The following is an 18,360-nucleotide window of genomic DNA, read 5'->3' as shown; positions in this document are numbered from 1 at the left end:
GAAGCAGGGTGATTTGTCCAGGATCACATAGCTTCTGTGTCAAAACTGACTGCAACTAACCACTCTGGAAAGCAGTATGGAGATTTCTTAGAAAACTTGGAATGAAACCACCATTTGACCCAACTATCCTACTCTTCAGTCTATACCCAAAGAACTTCAAATCAACGTACTACGGTGACACAGCCACATTAATGCTTACAGCAGCTCAATTCACAATAGCTAAACTGTGTAACCAATCTAGATGCTCTTCAATAGATGAATGGATAAAGAAACTGTGGTTATATATACACAATGGAATATTACTCAGCATTTAAAGAGAATAACATATGGCATTTGCAGGTAAATGGATGGAGTTGGAGAATATCATGCTAAGCAAAGTAAGCCAATCCTAAAAAAACAAAGGCCAAACGTTCTCCGATAAGTGGATGCTGATCCATAATGTTGTGCGGGGTGGGGCGGGGGGAGGGGGGATAGGAAAAATGGAGGAATTTCGATTGGGCAAAGTGGAGGGAGGAGAGGTGAGGGGGTATGAGGGCAGGAAAGATGGTAGAATAAGATGGACATTATTACCCTAGGTACATATATGACTGCAAATATAGTCCAACGCTACATCATATACAACCAGAGAAATGAAAAGTTGTGCTGCAATCGTGTACAATGAATCAAAATGCATTTGCTGTCATATATACCTAATTAATTTTTAAAAATTGACTGCAACTCAAACTAAGCAGGTTTCATGACTCACATTGAAGAACATTTAAGTTATGGGAATCAATTTTACCAAGAAAGAAAATATTTGATCCATGATATAAGGAATCACCTATATACTGCCAAGAATGCCATTGCCAAGCTAAAATAATGGTTCATAAATGTGTACTATAATTTAAGAACTAAAAGTCTTATCTTACCTATTGGGTTCATCATTTACAATATACCTCAGTGGCAATAAGCACTTACTCAAAGACCTCAGAAAGGAAGAGAGGCTTTACATTCCAAAAACTACTTAAATAGGCAGCTAAAATGTAGTACTTCATATTTTCTTTCATTTAAAAAAGTAACACCTTTGAAAAAAGCACTCTAAATTGAGACATAAGCCATTAGGAAATCAAAACTCATAAATTACCTTCCCAGGAGAAATGTCACAAAAGAGAATGCCAAGTTTATGAAGATGATATAATCCAGTAATCAGGTCAATCCCAAAGTCTCTTACAACATCTTCTGGGAGGTTTTCATCTTGAGCAATAACTGTTTCTAAGGAACCACCTGTAACAAGTTGATTAAAATCATCCATTTTAACCCACCAACATCACAAAGTCTCTGAGAAGTTCAATACTGGCTGACAGTAAGCATTAAAATATGATTAAAACAGTAAACCCTGATAGACTAGTTGTGGACATAGTGGTTTTGCACTGTAAACAATGTCTGTGACCATATCCTAGAGTCAGTCCCAGGAAGCACCTGGAAGGATGGTATTAAGTCAGCAAATGGATGAGAGGATAATCCCCCCAAATCCCCTAGGAAATAAACAGCTGCAAAAATTAAACATTAACCCCAAACTGTACACTTAAACATACAAAGCTTAGGCTCATTTACTCACATGCAGCATCAGGTCACATTCCACAAAGCACTGTATGGCAAAAAGGATGATACCCTCCCTAATGTGGCTGTCACAACCCTTACTGGGCACCATTGAGACAAAAAGCCAAAGACACTGTGAATTCTATTGTTCTATCCTTCAAAGGTGCCAGTCCTGCCTCTTATCTAAGTGCCAGAGGCAAACTTTTAATTAAAGCATCAAGATTATAAAAGGAGTCAAGTTCTGATAAAGGAGTGTCTCAGCTGGCATGTGAAAGTTTAATCAGAATGACTGATGGAAAGAAAAGGTATTCTGGGTTTATTCTCTTTTGGTGGATGAGGAACCAACCCCAACATTGGTATAATTTAAAATAGGATATTACACCTGGTCAGGGGTCAGAAACAAACAGCTGAAGTCAAAATAACATTAGGGGTATCCCCTGATCATGTTGCCAGTGTGTATATCTATGAAGGTAATTCCACCATGACCCCCTCACACTGACTCAGTAAAATACAAATTAGCCCTAAAAGTAATTTGGTTTTAAGTTTTATAAATTTAACTGCTGACAGGCAAAATTCATAATGCAAATAATCACATTACATCAATATTCAATGATCCTTTATTACTAATCAAGGTATAAATTACACCAATGGTGATGCTTATTAGTTTTTTTCTGTTAAACTCAAAATGTTAAGGCTAAAAGTCCAGATAAAATGTATTCATTCACCTTCCTCCCTGTATGTAGTCCCAGAACATTGTGTAAACAGCTATAACATTTCCATTGTCAAGGAGTGAGAATTGTTGGTTCATCTCTGTACTTTTCCCCATATTGCTTCAGTTCTTATAAAGTGCAAGTATCCTTTTCATAAAGCCAAAGGATAACTGCTTTATGAATGTATTAGCTAATTAAAACTAGCTAACATCTAGTGTTTATTTTTATTTATTGTGAAAACTTGCTTGACAAGTTAATCATCACTTTAAAATATCAAGTTTCTATACAGGTAATTTAATAACAAAGTAAACTCCAAATAAACTTTTATACAATCTTTCCTTTTACCAAACATCTTTTATCTTTTGCCCTTCCCTAATATTCATCAAGCAATAGCTTTTCAAATTAACATAATAATATCTATAATAGATGATTTTTAAAAAGCAACAGGAGCTGGGGATATAGCTCAGTGGTAATGCATGAGGTTCCGAGTTCAATTCCACAGTGCCAAATTTTTTAAAAAGGTAAATACAAACATACACTACATTTCAATACTGCATCAGGGAACTACTTCAGAGCATGCCTTATAGCCTTACCTGTGCAGAGTTCCACCACCATCCAGAGATGATTGCTGGTTTCATACCATTCGTGAAAAGTTACAATATTCTTGTGTTTAATTTCATGGGTGAGACGGACCTATAAAAACATACAGCATTCACTTTAAGAAGTTCTTAAACTCTAGATATGAGAGGCACCTAACTATGTAATTGGGACATGGAAAGAAAACAGTGGAAAATGGACTGGGGTTGTAGCTCAGTGGTAAAGCACCTGCCTCACATGTGTGAGGAGCTGGGTTGGATCCTCAGTACCACATTAAAAACCAAAGATACTGTGTGTTTACTTACAACTAAAAATATATTAGAAAAGTGGTGGAATTTGCTTACAGACATTAGAAATAATGGTTAGGAAGGCCAGTCACATGGAAAAATGCTAACAGCATATAATCTTTAAAAACATGCATCTGGGGGCTGAGGATATAGCTCAGTTGATAGAGTACTTGCCTTGCATGTACAAGGCCATGGGTTCAATCCCCAGCACCGCAACAACAACAAAAAAGATATGCATCTGTGTAAATACAGATTGTACAAGATTTACGGTTAATAACTAGAAGATGTACACGCAGCTGTTAGTAGAAATATAGATGCTCCTTGACTTATGAGGTTGTAGTCCAATAAATCCATCCTAAATTGAAGATACTGTAAGTAGAAAATGCATTTAATAGATCTAAACTATTGAACATCATAGCTTAGCCTCATCTACCTTAAAGGTGCTCAGAACACAAAGCTTAGTTAATAACTGTTGCACCTTATATACACAGAGAATAGATATGATGGAATACTAAAAAATAAATAAAGCCATCACACATTGTGGTGGTGCTTGCCTGTAATCCCAGCCACTTGGGAGGCTGAGGTAAGAAGGTCTCAAGTTCAAGGTCAGGGGGCTGGGGATGTGGCTCAAGTGGTAGCGGCCCGGGTTCGATCCTCAGCACCACATACCAACAAAGATGTTGTGTCCGCCGAGAACTAAAAAATATTAAAAATTCTCTCTCTCCCCCCCCTCTTTAAAAAAAAAAAAGGAAAAAAAAAGTTCAAGGTCAGCTTGGGCAACATCATAATACCCCATCTCAAAGAAAAACACAAAGACAAACCAAAACTAACACCGATTGTCTTCAGTGCACCTTTTTCTATCCATTTTTCTATGTTGTCCAGATTTTCTATTATGAGTATGCATTACTTTTATAACATTTAAAAGAACTCAGGATTTTACAATCTTCTTTTTCAAAAATATTCATAATGAGTCCTAATATCAATTTATCCAGATTATTAAAAGAAATCACAATGAACACAGTGATCTTAAAACTGTATATTTTTATTTGACCTTAATACTTGTGCACTAAAAACAAATAAAAATGCAAAAGTCTGTCAATTTAAAAATACTAAATTGTTTCAGGGGCTTTGCTTTAAAATTCCATTAAATATGAAAACTAAAAATCGCAAAGCTATGTGCATTAGAAGTCAATCATCAAGACTTAGAATTAAATCTTTTTAAAAAGTGGATTATAAACCAGGTATAGTGGCACATGCCCAGTCATTCTGGAGGAGGGAAGATCACAAATTCAAAGTCGACCTCAGCAACTTAGCAAGGCCCTATCTCAAAATAGAAAATGAAAAGAGCTGGAGATGTAGCTTAGTGGTTAAGCATCCCTGGATTCAATCCCCGGGGATTGAAAATAATCTACAAAAAAAGTGGATTATGTAAATACAAAATAGAACAGAGGCTAACCAGAAGTGGGAGGGGGAGAGAAATGGGGATATGAAGGTCAAAAAGTACAAAATTGCAGTTATGCAAGATGAATAAGTCTAAAGACCCAAAAATACAGCATGTGGACTGTAGCTAATACTGTAGTTTTACTGGAAATTATCCAAGAGACTAGATCGTAGGTGCTCTACACACACATACACACACACACACCTTCACTATATAAAATGACAGTTATGTTAAATTGCTTACCTGAAGTAATCATTTCACTATGTAGATGTAAGTGAAAACATGTTGTATATTTTAAGTTTATACAATTTTAAGAAGTCTTTGAAAATACCTAGAATGGCTGACAAGTACAAAAGTGCCTCAGATTCTTATTTTTTTAAAAAAAGGATCACAAATCCTATTGTCACTTTATTTAGAAATAGAGTTTTTTAAAAATGGAATATGTGGTACACTCTCAGAACTAGATAAGCTCATAGTGTAACACAATGAGGAAAATGATTTAGAAAACAGATGAGAAAAACAATAATCAGTGATCAAGAAAGAATTTAAGGACTAAGAAACCATAAAACTAAAAAGACCACTAAAGAATGGTGAAGGCCATGTGGCAAGCATGTTTAAGGATGCCCACTGATTCAGGCACAGGAACAGAGGTCCCGATGGAAAAAGATGAAATTCCCACAGATTCACCATCAGAATTCAGTTCTCAGCACACTCTGACACTCCCCAGCATTCGACTTCCACCCAGTACCTACTTACTCTTCCAGTGTTCATTACAGGGCCTCATCATCTCTGGCAACCTTGCCGCCTACCCCCACCTCAACCACCCATAGTTACTCTGCAGACCCGTACTATACAATATAGGAGCTGCTTGCCATACAGGGAAATTACAAAGCAGCCAATAAGAACAGATGTGTTCTAAGTGTCAAATATACACCAGATTCTGAAAACTTAATACCTGAATGAATGGAAATGACCAAGTTTTAAAAATTACGTGTTGAAATAAGGTACTGTATTTATTGGGTTATAATACATTTAAGTTAATTTCACCCTTGTGTTTGTGTTGCCTGAGATCAAATCTCAAACCTGAACCTTGCACATATAAGGCAGGTGCTCTACCAAACTACACCCCAGTCCCTTTTTTCTTTTTCAATGTGGCTACTAGGAAACATACAATTAGATTTGTGGCCCCCATTATATTTGAGAGAGTTTTTCCTAATAATCATGACCTCCAAAATCTACCACATGCCTGTGAGCACACTCACTTCCCTTTCCCTTGTCCTAGATCCCAATTCCAGTTAAATTCAGCCTCCTACAATCCTGCATGTACTCAAGCAGCTGAAGTAAACACAAACAACCAGGTCACAATCTCAAAAGGCCCCCAATTACCTGACCTACAAGAGGCTATTCTCACCTCCCCTTTTCTCTAACACTGCCTTCCCCTCCTCCCACCTCTTAATTGATGACTGCTAGTTCCAGAGACAGCAAAATCCCTCAGGACTTTCTCTTGCTCCTGACACCAGGCTATCAAGCAGCATCCTTATCTCTATCCCATTCTCCTCTCAACTGTCCACCATCCTTTCAAAAGCCACTGTTTCCTCAGGTATACAAGATCCCATGCAAACTTGACTTTGACAGCCATCTCCTCCCTACCCTACATTCATTTTCCCTTTATACTGGCTCATTCCCTGCAATTATCTCCGTGGAGAGGTTCCAGTGGCTTACCTAATACCCCTTTCACCTATATGCTTAATACAGAGTTCCTATATTGCCAAAGACAGCCTCATGCCTGGCCAGAAAAAACACTTCCTCACTTTCTGTACAGGTGAGGGGGCAGAGGAAAGGCACCAAGATGGTAGTCAAGTCACTGGCTGAAGTTTCCTAGGCAACTTTAAAGGGGTTTTATTCAAGACACCAAGTAACACCTAAGCACCCTCTTCCTACCCAGGAAAACTGGCATGATGGCTAAAAGGTATTGTCACCCAGCAACTGTGAAGTGGCCTTAAGCACAGAGCCAAGCAATAAAGACAGCAGAGACAAACAACAGCTAAGAGGCATTTGGAGAAACCAGGTTATAAATCCAAGACTTCCTTCACCTAAGAAAACAGGCCATCTGCTTCAAGCCCTGGGATTTGAGGTCTTTCATCAGGAGTCACATGTAACTCCTAATGCCCCATATATTGCCATCCAGCTGTCACCCTATTTCTCTGCTCCTTGCTTCATCAAAACTCAAGAGTGGCCTCCACCTCCTCTGGCTTCCTCTTAAACCAGTTCTGGCTTTTATCCTTAGCAATTCACCAAAACCACCGTCTTTAAGGTCATCAGTGGCCTCTGTTGTCAAATCCTCAGTCCTCACCTTATCAACTGCATTTCACACAACTGATTTTTCTCCCTGCATCACTTTCTTCATGATTTCATGACAGCACATATTTGGCCAAAGTTTTCAGCTTCAGAAAACTGAATTCACTCTGGCAACAAAAGAAACTCCTCAGGGGCATTGGAAACTCAAACAATTGAGTTTCAATGAACAATTGAGGTTCATTGAAATCTTCTAAGCTGAACTTCCAGAAAAGATTCCCAAAAATCACACCATAAAACTAAGCCACAACCAGAAACAGCTGTCAGCTAATGTGTTACCTCTGCCACCACTAAGACGGACATCCAGCACCACCAGTCTCAGCCCAACCTAAACTGACAAATTGGTCCCTTGAGGCCTCTCTCATCACTTCAGTTTGGAAACCAAGTCTCCTCTAGTACATCTAAAGTGGATAATTTCATCAAGAATTTTATAAATTGGAGAATTGCTGTTTGTAGCTTCCCCAAGTCTGCAGAATAGGAAAGCATGCCAGAATGGGCAATGATCAAGTCAGTCCCAGCACATCATCCCATTCTTTTCCAGCTCTTTCACTGGATGCTCCCTTTCATGCTACTTTGCTACTTCTTCTTATGCTATGTGTTGCAGTGAAGGTCCTTGGTGCTCACCCATCTTCTCATGTTTACCTAACACCTACCAGCTGATGATACTCAAATATTCAACTCCACCCTGAACTTCCCACTAAATGCAGACTCCAACACTCAATGTCTTTACATATCCATTTGTATATAAAATGGGCACCTCAAAATGTAAGTGCCCAATGAACCCTCATACCTAGACTTTCCCCTCTTAGGAAATGACATCACCATCAATCCAGTCACCTGGCCCAAAACTATAGAATAATCTTTGGCTTCTCTTTCACACCTCATATCCAATTCATGACCCAAACTCTCAGCTCTACTTTACAAAAGAACCCAAAATTATCTGTTCACATAAGCTCAAAACCAGCAATACAATATCTGTAATGTAAGAAGCCAGGACCGTCATCATGCTTGGGGAGGAGAGGGTCTGAAAAGAGGTATGAACGGTCTGTAGAATAATGCTCATGTTCTGTGGCTGGCTGGATGCTAAGCACATCTTCAGGAAAATTTGAACAATTATGATTGCATACTTTTTTGCATGTATGCTTTATTTCTATAAAAAAACTCAAGCTGGACACAGTGGAACATACTTGTAATTTGTAATTCCAGTTGCTCAGGAGGTTGAGGCAGGAGTATCATGAATTCAAAGCCAGCCTCAGCAACTTAGTGAATCTCCAACTTAGGGAGACCCTGCCTCAAAATAAAATATAAAAAGGGCTGGAGATATAGCTCAGTGGTTAGCACACCTGGGTTCAATCCCAAGCACGTGCATACACACAAACACACACACTCAAAATGTATACTTTTTAGTAAATAAAGTGACTAAAGTACTTGCAATAACAGATAAATCTCAAAAGTATGATAATAAAAAGAAGTACAACACAAGAGTCACCACAGGAATCCATTTGAGATTTAAGAAATAAAATCTTCAATGCCCAGAAATAAGGGTAGTCGTTACAAAAGGGTATTGAAGAACAAGATATTTGTAAAGAGGCATGAGGTACTTTCTGGAAAGAGGGATATATTCTATCTTGACTTGGAGATTTGTTACAAGACTGTATACTGGGCTGGGGATGTGGCTCAAGCGGTAGCGCGCTCGCCTCGCATGCGTGCGGCCCGAGTTCGATCCTCAGCACCACATACCAACAAAAATGTTGTGTCCGCCGAGAACTAAAAATAAATATTAAAAATTCTCTCTCCTCTCTTTAAAAAAAAAAAAAGACTGTATACATTTGATCGAAGTCATCAAATATGAACTGAGCATGGTGGAATACACCTGTAATCCTAGCAACTCAAAAGACTTGAGCCAGGTGGATCTCAAGTTCAAGACTTGCCTTGGCAACTTAACAAGACCCTGTCTTGAAATAAAAGTGGGCGATAGGAAAAGCTGGTGACATAGCTCAGTGGTAAAGCACCCCTGGGTTTACTCTCCAATACTGAGGAAAAAGCAGCCATTGAATTGTAGACTGATCTATGCATTTTATCATAATACCTCAAAAGAACTTACTGGACAAAATTTTTTGAAAGAAAATTTGAGGGGATGGGGTTATGGCTCAGAGGCAGAGCACTCACCTAGCATGTGTGAGGTGCTGGGTTCGATCCTCAGCACCACATAAAAATAAAATAAAGATACTGTGTCCAATTACAGCTAAAAATAGATATTTTTTAAAAAAATTTGAAAGTCTACCTTAAATGAGTATGTAAATAAACATCCTATCTATGCCTTCTCACCATCTCTACTGAAACCACCCTAGTCCCAGTCACCACCATTCCCCTCTTACAATGGTCTCCCAACTAGCTCCCCAATTCTACCCAATCTGCACAATCTCTTCTCCATACAGATGCCAGAGAGAACTTACCCAGGAGCCTGTCACTCCCCTCCTGAAAATCCTACAAGTCTTCCCACCAGCAAAGGAACCTCCCCAGCTACCCTGTCCTGGCCACACTGGTCTCTCCTGTTCCTCACCCATGCCAGGCTTGCTCCAACCTCCAGGCCTGCACACTTGCTGCTTCCTTTGCCTGGTTATCCCCATTCTCCACCCCAGACACACCCTTGGCTGGCTCCCTCCCTCACCTCTGCCCACATTTCACCTCAGGATCCTTCCAGCTACCCTAACTATGCAGTGACCATGATCATTCTTTCCATTACCTGCTTTATTTTTCTTCTGGCAACCAACACTAGTAACTATTACAGATCTTTCCAAACAAAATGGAAGTTTCCTGAGGATAGGGACTTTGTCTTCCTCACTGCTCAATCTCCAGGGACTAGAAATGTGCCAGAACAGAGCAGGGACCCAGTAAGTACATGTTGAATGAATGAGTGTAAATGGTGAGCTTGGAGCTATGATAGAGTCAGACATGGGAAGACAAACAGTAAAATTGATAAATCCTGTTACAGAAAGAGGTGATGTTCAAAACAGGTCATCAGCCACAGATATGGGCACTGGCCAGATGTCTGGTGACCACTTGTGATGCCAGGGGGTGGGATCAGAGGTCCCAAGAAACAGGCCACGGCAGACCCACAAGGCACTCAGTCATTCATTAACCAGTATGGATAGGATTCAGTATTTTAAAGAAGAGTCCAGGAACCAGGTACTGTGGAAACACCAGGGAAAGAAATATGAAGTGCTTAGGGAAGAACTGACAGAAAATCAGAGCTTATCCTTAGAGGACTCAGAAATAAGAGTAATGACAATAATTAATGTGGAAGGAAAAAAATGACATTACAGATTTTGGGGTAAATTTTCACGGTAAATTCTCAACTCTTCAGGTGAGTACTACTATTTTCCCTTTTTATAAAGGAAACTTTAGATTTTCCCACTGAAGATGAGGCTTAAACAAGTTCAACAACTTGACCAAGTTCATTCAGCCAGTTAAGTCATGGCTCCAGGACTCTACTTAGTTGTGCCTAGGACCTAAGACCCCCAAAACCCCAGCCCTACATAAGCACTCCTCCTGGTATCCAGCACAATTCTCAATCGCATTGTTGTACTTGGAACGGCACCAGTTACTAACATGTTTTCACTGGGATTCTGGCATCCACTTTCACATCTGGCATTTGCAGTATGTGTCACAAATTGCATTCTCCTGGCAAGATTGTCTCCCTGCTGTGATCAGGTCCCCTGCCAGGGTGAAAGAGTCAAGAGATTTAATAGAGGTGGCACTCATTCTGGACCTTGATAAGTTTCAAAATGTCACAAAGTCTCCTGCCTAAAATCTTCCCACCTGATGGCTCTATTGTAGTCTCTGAAAATTCCCAATTATTCACCACCACCCCCAAATTAAGCCACTGATGGACTCCAAAATGCCAATGGAATGTGATCAGAGAAAGGGATGACACTTTAACAAAAATGACTGTACTATGTTAGCTAGATAGATTACCCAGTAGTATCCTGAAAGAGGTGACTTGTAAATTAGGATACCTGAAGCTGTAGTTACAAAAAGGTCCAAAAAGGGCTGGGGGTTGTGGCTCAGAGGTAGAGCCGTCACCTAGCACGTGTGAGGCACTGGGTTCGATCCTCAGCAGCATCACATAAAAGTAAAATAAAGATTGTATCCACCTATAACTAAAAAAAAAAATTAAAAAAAAAACTTTAAAAACAGTATGTCCAACAAAACACTAACTGAATTCAACATATTAAAATAATTATACACCATAACCAAGTGTATTTATTCCTAAAACAAATATAGTTTAACATGAAATCAAGACAATATACACCACATTGACGGAATGAAGAAAAACGGCACATGATCATCTCACTTAATGCAGAAAAAAAAAAAAACACTTGACAAAAGTTAACACTTGTTGTGAAAAAAACCTCAAACTAGGAATGGAAGGAAACTATCTCAACATATGAAATCTGTATTTGAAAAACCAAAGCAAGCAACATACTCAAAGTGAAAGGTTGAGGGGCTGGGGATGTGGCTCAAGCTGTAGGGCGCTCGCCTGGCATGCGTGCGGCCCAGGTTCGATCCTCAGCACCACATACCAACAAAGATGTTGTGTCCGCCGAGAACTAAAAAATAAATATTAAAAAAATTCTCACTCTCCTCTCTCACTCTTTAAAAAAAAACCTACAAAAACATTAAAAAAAAAGTGAAAGGTTGAAAGCTTCTCCTATAAGATCAGGAATAAAGCAAGAATATCCATTCTCAGTTTTATTCAAAGTATTAGAAGTGCCAGCTAGAATATTTAGTTAAGAATTTTACTTTCCTTCCTAATTAGAAAAACAAAATTCTCTGCTTGCAGATGACATAATTGATTTTATATATAGAAAGCCCTAAAAATTCCACATACAAAAAACCAGCAGAGCCTGGTGCAGTGACACATGCCTATAATCCCAACAGCTCTGGAGGCTGAGGCAGGAGGATCATGGGTTCAAAGCCAGCCTCAGCAAAAGTGAAGCACTAAGCAACTCAGTGAAACCCTGTCTCTAAATAAATAAAATACAAAATTACAAAATAGGGCTGGGAATGTGGCTCACTGGTCCAGTGCCCCCGAGTTCAATCCCCCGTACCAAAAAAAAAAAAAAAAAACTAGCAGAATAAACATAGTCAAGTAGCACGGTACAAAGTCAACACTCCAAAATTAGCTTTACTTCTATACACTAACAAATAAATTTGAAAATGAAATAAAGAAAACAATTCCATTTATAATACCATCAAAAAGAATAAAATGGCGGGGGGTGGGGGGAGCACTATAGCTCAATGACAGTGCTTGCCTAGCATGTCCTCGGTATAATCCCCAACACTGTGAAGAAAAAATAAATAAATTTCATAAGTATTAAATAAAGAGGTAAGACTCGTATATAATGAAAACTGCAAAACATTGAATTTTTTTTTAGAAATATTTCCAAATTATTTTTTTATTTTATTTATTTATTTTTATGTGGTGCTGAGGATCAAACCCAGTGCCTCACACATGCTAGGCAAGCACTCTACCACAGAGCCACAACCCCTGCCCTGTTGAACAAACTTTTTTTTTTTTTTAAAGAGAGTGAGAGAGGAGAGAGAGAGAGAGAGGAGAGAGAGAGAGAGAGAGAGAGAGAATTTTTAATATTTATTTTTTAGTTCTCGGCAGACACATCTTTGTTGGTATGTGGTGCTGAGGATTGAACCCGGGCTGCACGCATGCCAGGCGAGCGCGCTACCGCTTGAGCCACATCCCCAGCCCTGAACAAACTTTTAAAAAGACAAATGGAAACATATCCCATGTTCATGAAGAAGATTTAAGATGTCAATACTAGCCAACACAACCTAGCCATTCAATGTAATCCCTACCAAAATTCCAGGTTTTTTGCATAAGTACAAAAACCTGAACAAAAATTCACACAATCTCAAGGCATGCCAAATAACCAAAATGATATTGCAAAAGAACAAGTGGGAGGATGCACACTTCCTAATATCAACACTTAACTTCAAAGCTATAATAAGTATAATAAGAACAAGACACAGGCCAATGGAATAGTACAGAGCCAAGAAATGAATTCTCACAGATACAGTCAAATGACTTTCAAACAAAAGTGCCAAAATTATTCAATGGGGGAAATAACAGTCTTTTCAACAAATGATAGTAGGAAAACTGGATGTTCACATGCAAAAACACAAGTTGGGACCCTTATATTATACCATATAGAAAACAAACAAAATGAATCAAAGACATATACACAAAAGTTAAAACTAGGGCTGAGGTTGTAGCCGAGTGGTAGAGAACTTGCCTAGCAGATGTGAGGCACAGGGTTCGATCCTCAGCACTATATAAAAATAAAAGTATTCTATCTACAACAAAAAATTTTAAACAGTTAAAACTGTATAACTCAAAAGAAATTATAGGACAAAAACTTCACAACATTAGATTTGGCAGTGATTGTTGAATATAACACCAAAAGGGTAGGCAATGAAAGAAAAAACTAGACTTCTTAAAAATTAAAAACTTTTGTACAAACTATCAGTGAAAAATTCAATCTAGGGAATTAGAAAATATTTGCAAATCATATGGGATGAGATCAATTTTTTGAGAACTCGTAAAACTTAATCACATTAAAACCCGGGCAAAGAACCAGGTACATACTTATAATCCCAACAACTTGAGAGGCTGAGACAGGAGGATCATAAGTTCCAGCCAGCCTCAGCAACCCCTGGATTCAAGTACTCAGTTCCACAAAATAGAAAAATAAAATGGGCAAATAACTAGAATAGATATTTCTCTAAAAATATATAGAGCTGGGATGTAGCTCAGTGATATAGCGTTTGTCCAGCTTGCACCAGGCCCCTAGGTTTGATCTCCAGCACCACCCCCAAAAAAAAAAAAGTCAATGATCACATGAAATGCTATGCAACATCACTCGTCATTAGAAAAATGCAAATCAAAACAATGTTTTAGCCATAAAAAAAAACCACCATAACAAGTATTGGTGGTGATATAGAGAAACTGGACCCTCATACACTGTTGGTTGAAAGGCTAAAATGTATATCCACTATGGAAAACAGCATAGTGGTTCCTCAAAATATGGAGTATTACCATAGGATCCAGCCATACCACCTCTCGGTATATTTGTAAAGGAACTGAAAGCAGGAGATATTTGTACATGCATATTCATAGCAGTATTATCCACAATAGTTAAAACATGGAAGCAACTCAAATGTATATTGATATATGAAGCAAAATGTAGCATGTACTAGGTTGGTCTAAAAAGGAAAAATTCTGGCATGCTACAACAGATGAACCTTGAGGACATTATGCAAAAATGAATCAATCACACATATACTGTATGATACCACTTATAGGAGGTACCTACAGGCATCAAAAGCCTAAGGACAAAATAGAGTGGTGGTTGCGAGGAGCTGGAGGACAGGACAGAATTGATTTTTCAATTTTTCTTTAGTTGTAAATGGACACAATATCTTTATTTTTATGTGGTGCTGAGGATCAAACCCAGGGCCTCACACACCACTGAGCTACGACCCCAGTCCCAGAATTGATTTTTTTATGGGTATAGAGTTTTAATTTTACAAGATGAATCGTTATGACAGAGGATGGTGATGGTGCTAGCATAACAGTATGAATGTACTTATCACTGAACTGTAAAATTTAAAACACCAAGGTGGTAAACTTTATATTTTAATACAATTTTTTTTTAAAGGTAGGGTCCAAAAAGCCTAGGCTGTAGAGTGACAGTTACTTCAAAGCCAAGTCACTTTGACCCAATGTCCTTTCCAAAAGTTTCATATACATACACTAAATTATAGAAGAATACAGCTTCCCTTGCACCAAAAAAACAACAAAAAGCCTTAAGTTGGTGATAACCTGGTTGTTTAATTGCCATTTTTCAGGACTGATGGCACTGAATAGACAGGTAACCCATCCAGGTGGGAAATGTGGCATTTGACAAAAGGAGTTCAGTAGATTCCATTCATATGCCACATTTGCTTGGTTGTAGCTTCATCCCTCCTCAGATGAGAACACACTTGACTCACCCAGTTGGTTATTTCAGGCCTTTTGCACTTTTCAGTACAAAGAATCGCCACAAAATTGATTGTTCCCTTCCGTCGCCCTTTGTAGACAACAGTCTTGCTTCCTCTGCCAATCTCCTCATACAGAATAAAGTTTTCCATCTCTGGTCCAACTTCTTACATATGATAAAACAGCATCTTTAGCTCCTAAATAGTAAACAAAAATGGAATTTATAAATGTAAGCTAGCTGCACGATTAGCACAGAATAATTACTGAAGGATAATATATGTTAATAAACCTAAATTCTATAAACTCAAAATTCACCTTTTATAGAATAAACAAAAGCTAAGGAAAAGATAAAAGGAAAATTCACAAACCAATATTCAACTTCCTATCAACAAGAGCTGAAGAAAAATAGTGCACATAAGTCATTTTGAACATAAGTAACAAACTCAGAATAGATGTTTTTCTCCAATACATCTTGATATCTTTTTTACCATGAAAACCTGGTACAATGCAAAGTACAAGTCAACGTTTACTTTCCACATTTTTATTGGTACATCATGGTTGTATATAATGGTAGGATTTGTTGCTACATGCACACAATATAACAATGTAATTTGCCTAATATTGTTTCCCTGTATTTCCCCTTTCCCTCTCCTCCCTCCCTTTCCTCTATTAATCTCCCTTGTCATGAGATTCCCCCACCAAAACCTTTTTCCTTTCTGGCTTCCATCTGTAAGACAAACATACAATTTCCCACTTTGAGTTTGGAGTATTTCACTTATTCTCAAGTTCATCCATTTTCCTGCGAATGACAATTTCATTCTTTATGGCTGAATAAAACTTCTTTGTGTATACATACATACATTTTCTTTATCCATTTGTCCACTGACACCTAGGCCAGTTCTATACTCAGCTACTGTGAATTGTGCTGCTATAAACATGGGTATGCATGTACCATTATAGCAATGACGACTTTAATTCTTTAGGATAAATACTGAGGAGTGGTATAGCTGGATCACATGGTGGTTCCATTCCTAGCTTTTTGCAGAATCTCCATACTGATTTCCATAGTGGTTGTAGTAATTTACAATCTCACCAACAATGCCAAAGTGTTCCTTTTTCTACATATCCTCTCTAGCATTTTATTGTTTGTATTCTTGATGACTGCCATTCTGACAGGTGTTAAGATGAAATCTCAGTTGTAAAAAAAACATGCAGAAAGTTAAAAAAATTAATTTCTGTTCAAAGGACCCTATCAACAGAAAGTCAGTGAATGGGAAAATGTTTTTCAAATCATACCTGATATTAATACCCAGAACATATAATGAACTCCTACAACAAATATTCAAACAAGGGCAAAAACTATGCATATACATTTCTCCAAAGACAATAAACCAATTGTCAACACATAAATGTTCAACATCACTAATCTTTGGGGGAAAGTAAATCAACTGAGAGCCAGGGGCAGTGGTGCCACCTGTAATCCCTTTGTTACCAAGGCTGGGCTTGAACTGGGCAATTCTTCTGCCTCTGCCTCTGAGTGTGGCTTACAACATTCAAGCAATTCTCTCTCTGGAGCTGTTTCTTAGAGTAATATGAATTTGATCATAGGCAATGCCTACACCTATAGTCCCAGCTACTTCTTGTGCCCAGGAGTTTCTGACAACCTTGGCAACACAGGGAAACCATCTCAATTTAAAAAAAAAAAAAGATAAATTTTAAACTTATGTTCCAAGTTTGAAGTTTCAAACTTTAAGGTTATTCTGACTTAGTCCAAAAACATTACCCACGGAAGACTTCCTAATGCACTTTTTAAAAAATCTGTTAACTCCTTACATGTAAAATAAAATGCAGGAAACTCCACAACATAAAAAATATCTTAATAAATTATGAGGAACACCCTCGTAATTACCACCCAGGTAAGGAAACGGCACCTTGCCAGCCTCAAAAGAAGCCCCTCAGTTAGCCTATCCGAATCACAACCTGTTCTCCAAAAGTAACCACTCCCCTGACTTTCATCCTCCACTTCCTTAGATTGCTTTATAAATCTCATCCAAGTGTGTTCTTCCCACAGTTTATTCTTCCTCGTTTCCTCAAAATGTGGTGCATCTTCTGTGATTTCTTAGATCTACAAGTTCACTCAGGAAACTTCTGAGAAGCCAGAAATCAGAGCCACTTACACACGTGCATTCAGTGAACATTGAAACAGATCACGTGATGGGAACACGCAGGTAAAAATCACCTCACCAAATGTATTGACTCCCTGACTTGAAAGTATCCGCATCACCTGGGCAATCAACAGAAATGCAAATCCTCGGGCGCCACCCAGATGCACAGCATCTACTCTAGAGGCGAGGCCCTGAGGGCGGTTAATACACAGCCTCTAGGCGACTCAATGCATGCGCAGGTTTGCGAATCAACCTTACACGTGGACTTAACAGGCAGCACTACTGTGCTAACCACTAACAGGTGATCCTCTTCGCAGCCCTCTACAGACTGATTAAGCGCAGGCTTGGAACCACTACGTAATGACCAGCCCCTCGTGGCCCGAGCAGCTTCTCCCGCCTCCCAGGTCGGTGAACATCAGTCAGGACAGTTTGGAGCCCTGGAAATGCTGAGGGGCTATTAAGACGCGACCGCTCTGGATTTTAAGAAGTGGTCCCGGTATCGCCCGAACCAAAGAGCACCTTGGTCCTGGAACAGGTGACCCGTATGTCCCGAACCAAAGCCCCATGAAGTTGTGTAGAATTTTAGTTCAATAACTGCAAAACAGACAGCAGAGAGAGGCCTAGTGGTCGCGGTGGGCGAAGGCTCAGGAGAGGGCTGCCAGACCGCGCCCCTCCAGGTCCATACTCTTTTCACGTCCGCTAAGATTCTAGTCTGGACTCGCAACCACTACAGCCATTACCTCACGCACCTGGTCGCTGGATCGGGAGAAGGCGCCAGGCCACAGGACCACTTGCTCGAGTGGGCGCGCCTTGGCCTTGGCGTGGAGCAGTCCACTGGCCCACTACCGGGGGGAAAACCAACGAAGAATGACGGAGGTGCGGATGCACTCTCTGGCCCAGCTCCCCTCCGCATTTGGATTAGCCCGCGCTGTCTCCAGGGCAGCACGCAGAACGCCGGAAGAACAGCAGGGAGCTCACTGGCTGCTCAGTCTCCTTGCCCATTGGCCGGAGCACGGAAGTGAGGGGCCACCAGGCAGCCTCCCTTAACTTTAAGGACCTCACACCCTACCCTAGGTGAAACCACGGCTGGAGACCGGGGTGAGATATGCTAGAGAAGGAGGGACTCACAATGGCAGCTTACGGGTTTGCAGGCCGATAACCCCCTCAG

The 18,360-nt window shown here is 39.4% G+C and overlaps 1 protein-coding gene across 1 annotated transcript in view; it reads right to left on the bottom strand.

Annotated features, from left to right (window-relative positions):
- ULK4 (unc-51 like kinase 4) overlaps positions 1–18,013 on the bottom strand; it is a 536,768-nt gene extending 518,755 nt beyond the window's left edge. The window contains exons 1-4 of the mRNA XM_081284376.1: positions 17,942–18,013; positions 15,042–15,224; positions 2,882–2,981; positions 1,124–1,263 (exon numbers count right to left, since the gene is read on the bottom strand). Coding sequence (XP_081140502.1) covers positions 1,124–1,263; positions 2,882–2,981; positions 15,042–15,179 — 378 coding nt within the window. The 5' untranslated portion in view covers positions 15,180–15,224; positions 17,942–18,013. The remainder of the gene's footprint in view (positions 1–1,123; positions 1,264–2,881; positions 2,982–15,041; positions 15,225–17,941) is intronic.
- Positions 18,014–18,360: the final 347 nt, after the last annotated feature.

The sequence above is a fragment of the Spermophilus citellus genome (genome assembly GCF_964194105.1).
Source record: "Spermophilus citellus genome assembly, chromosome: 3".
In the NCBI taxonomy this organism is placed as follows: Eukaryota; Metazoa; Chordata; class Mammalia; order Rodentia; family Sciuridae; genus Spermophilus; species Spermophilus citellus.
Note: the sequence above shows the minus strand (reverse complement) of the source record. Positions and strands in the feature narration are given on the sequence as shown.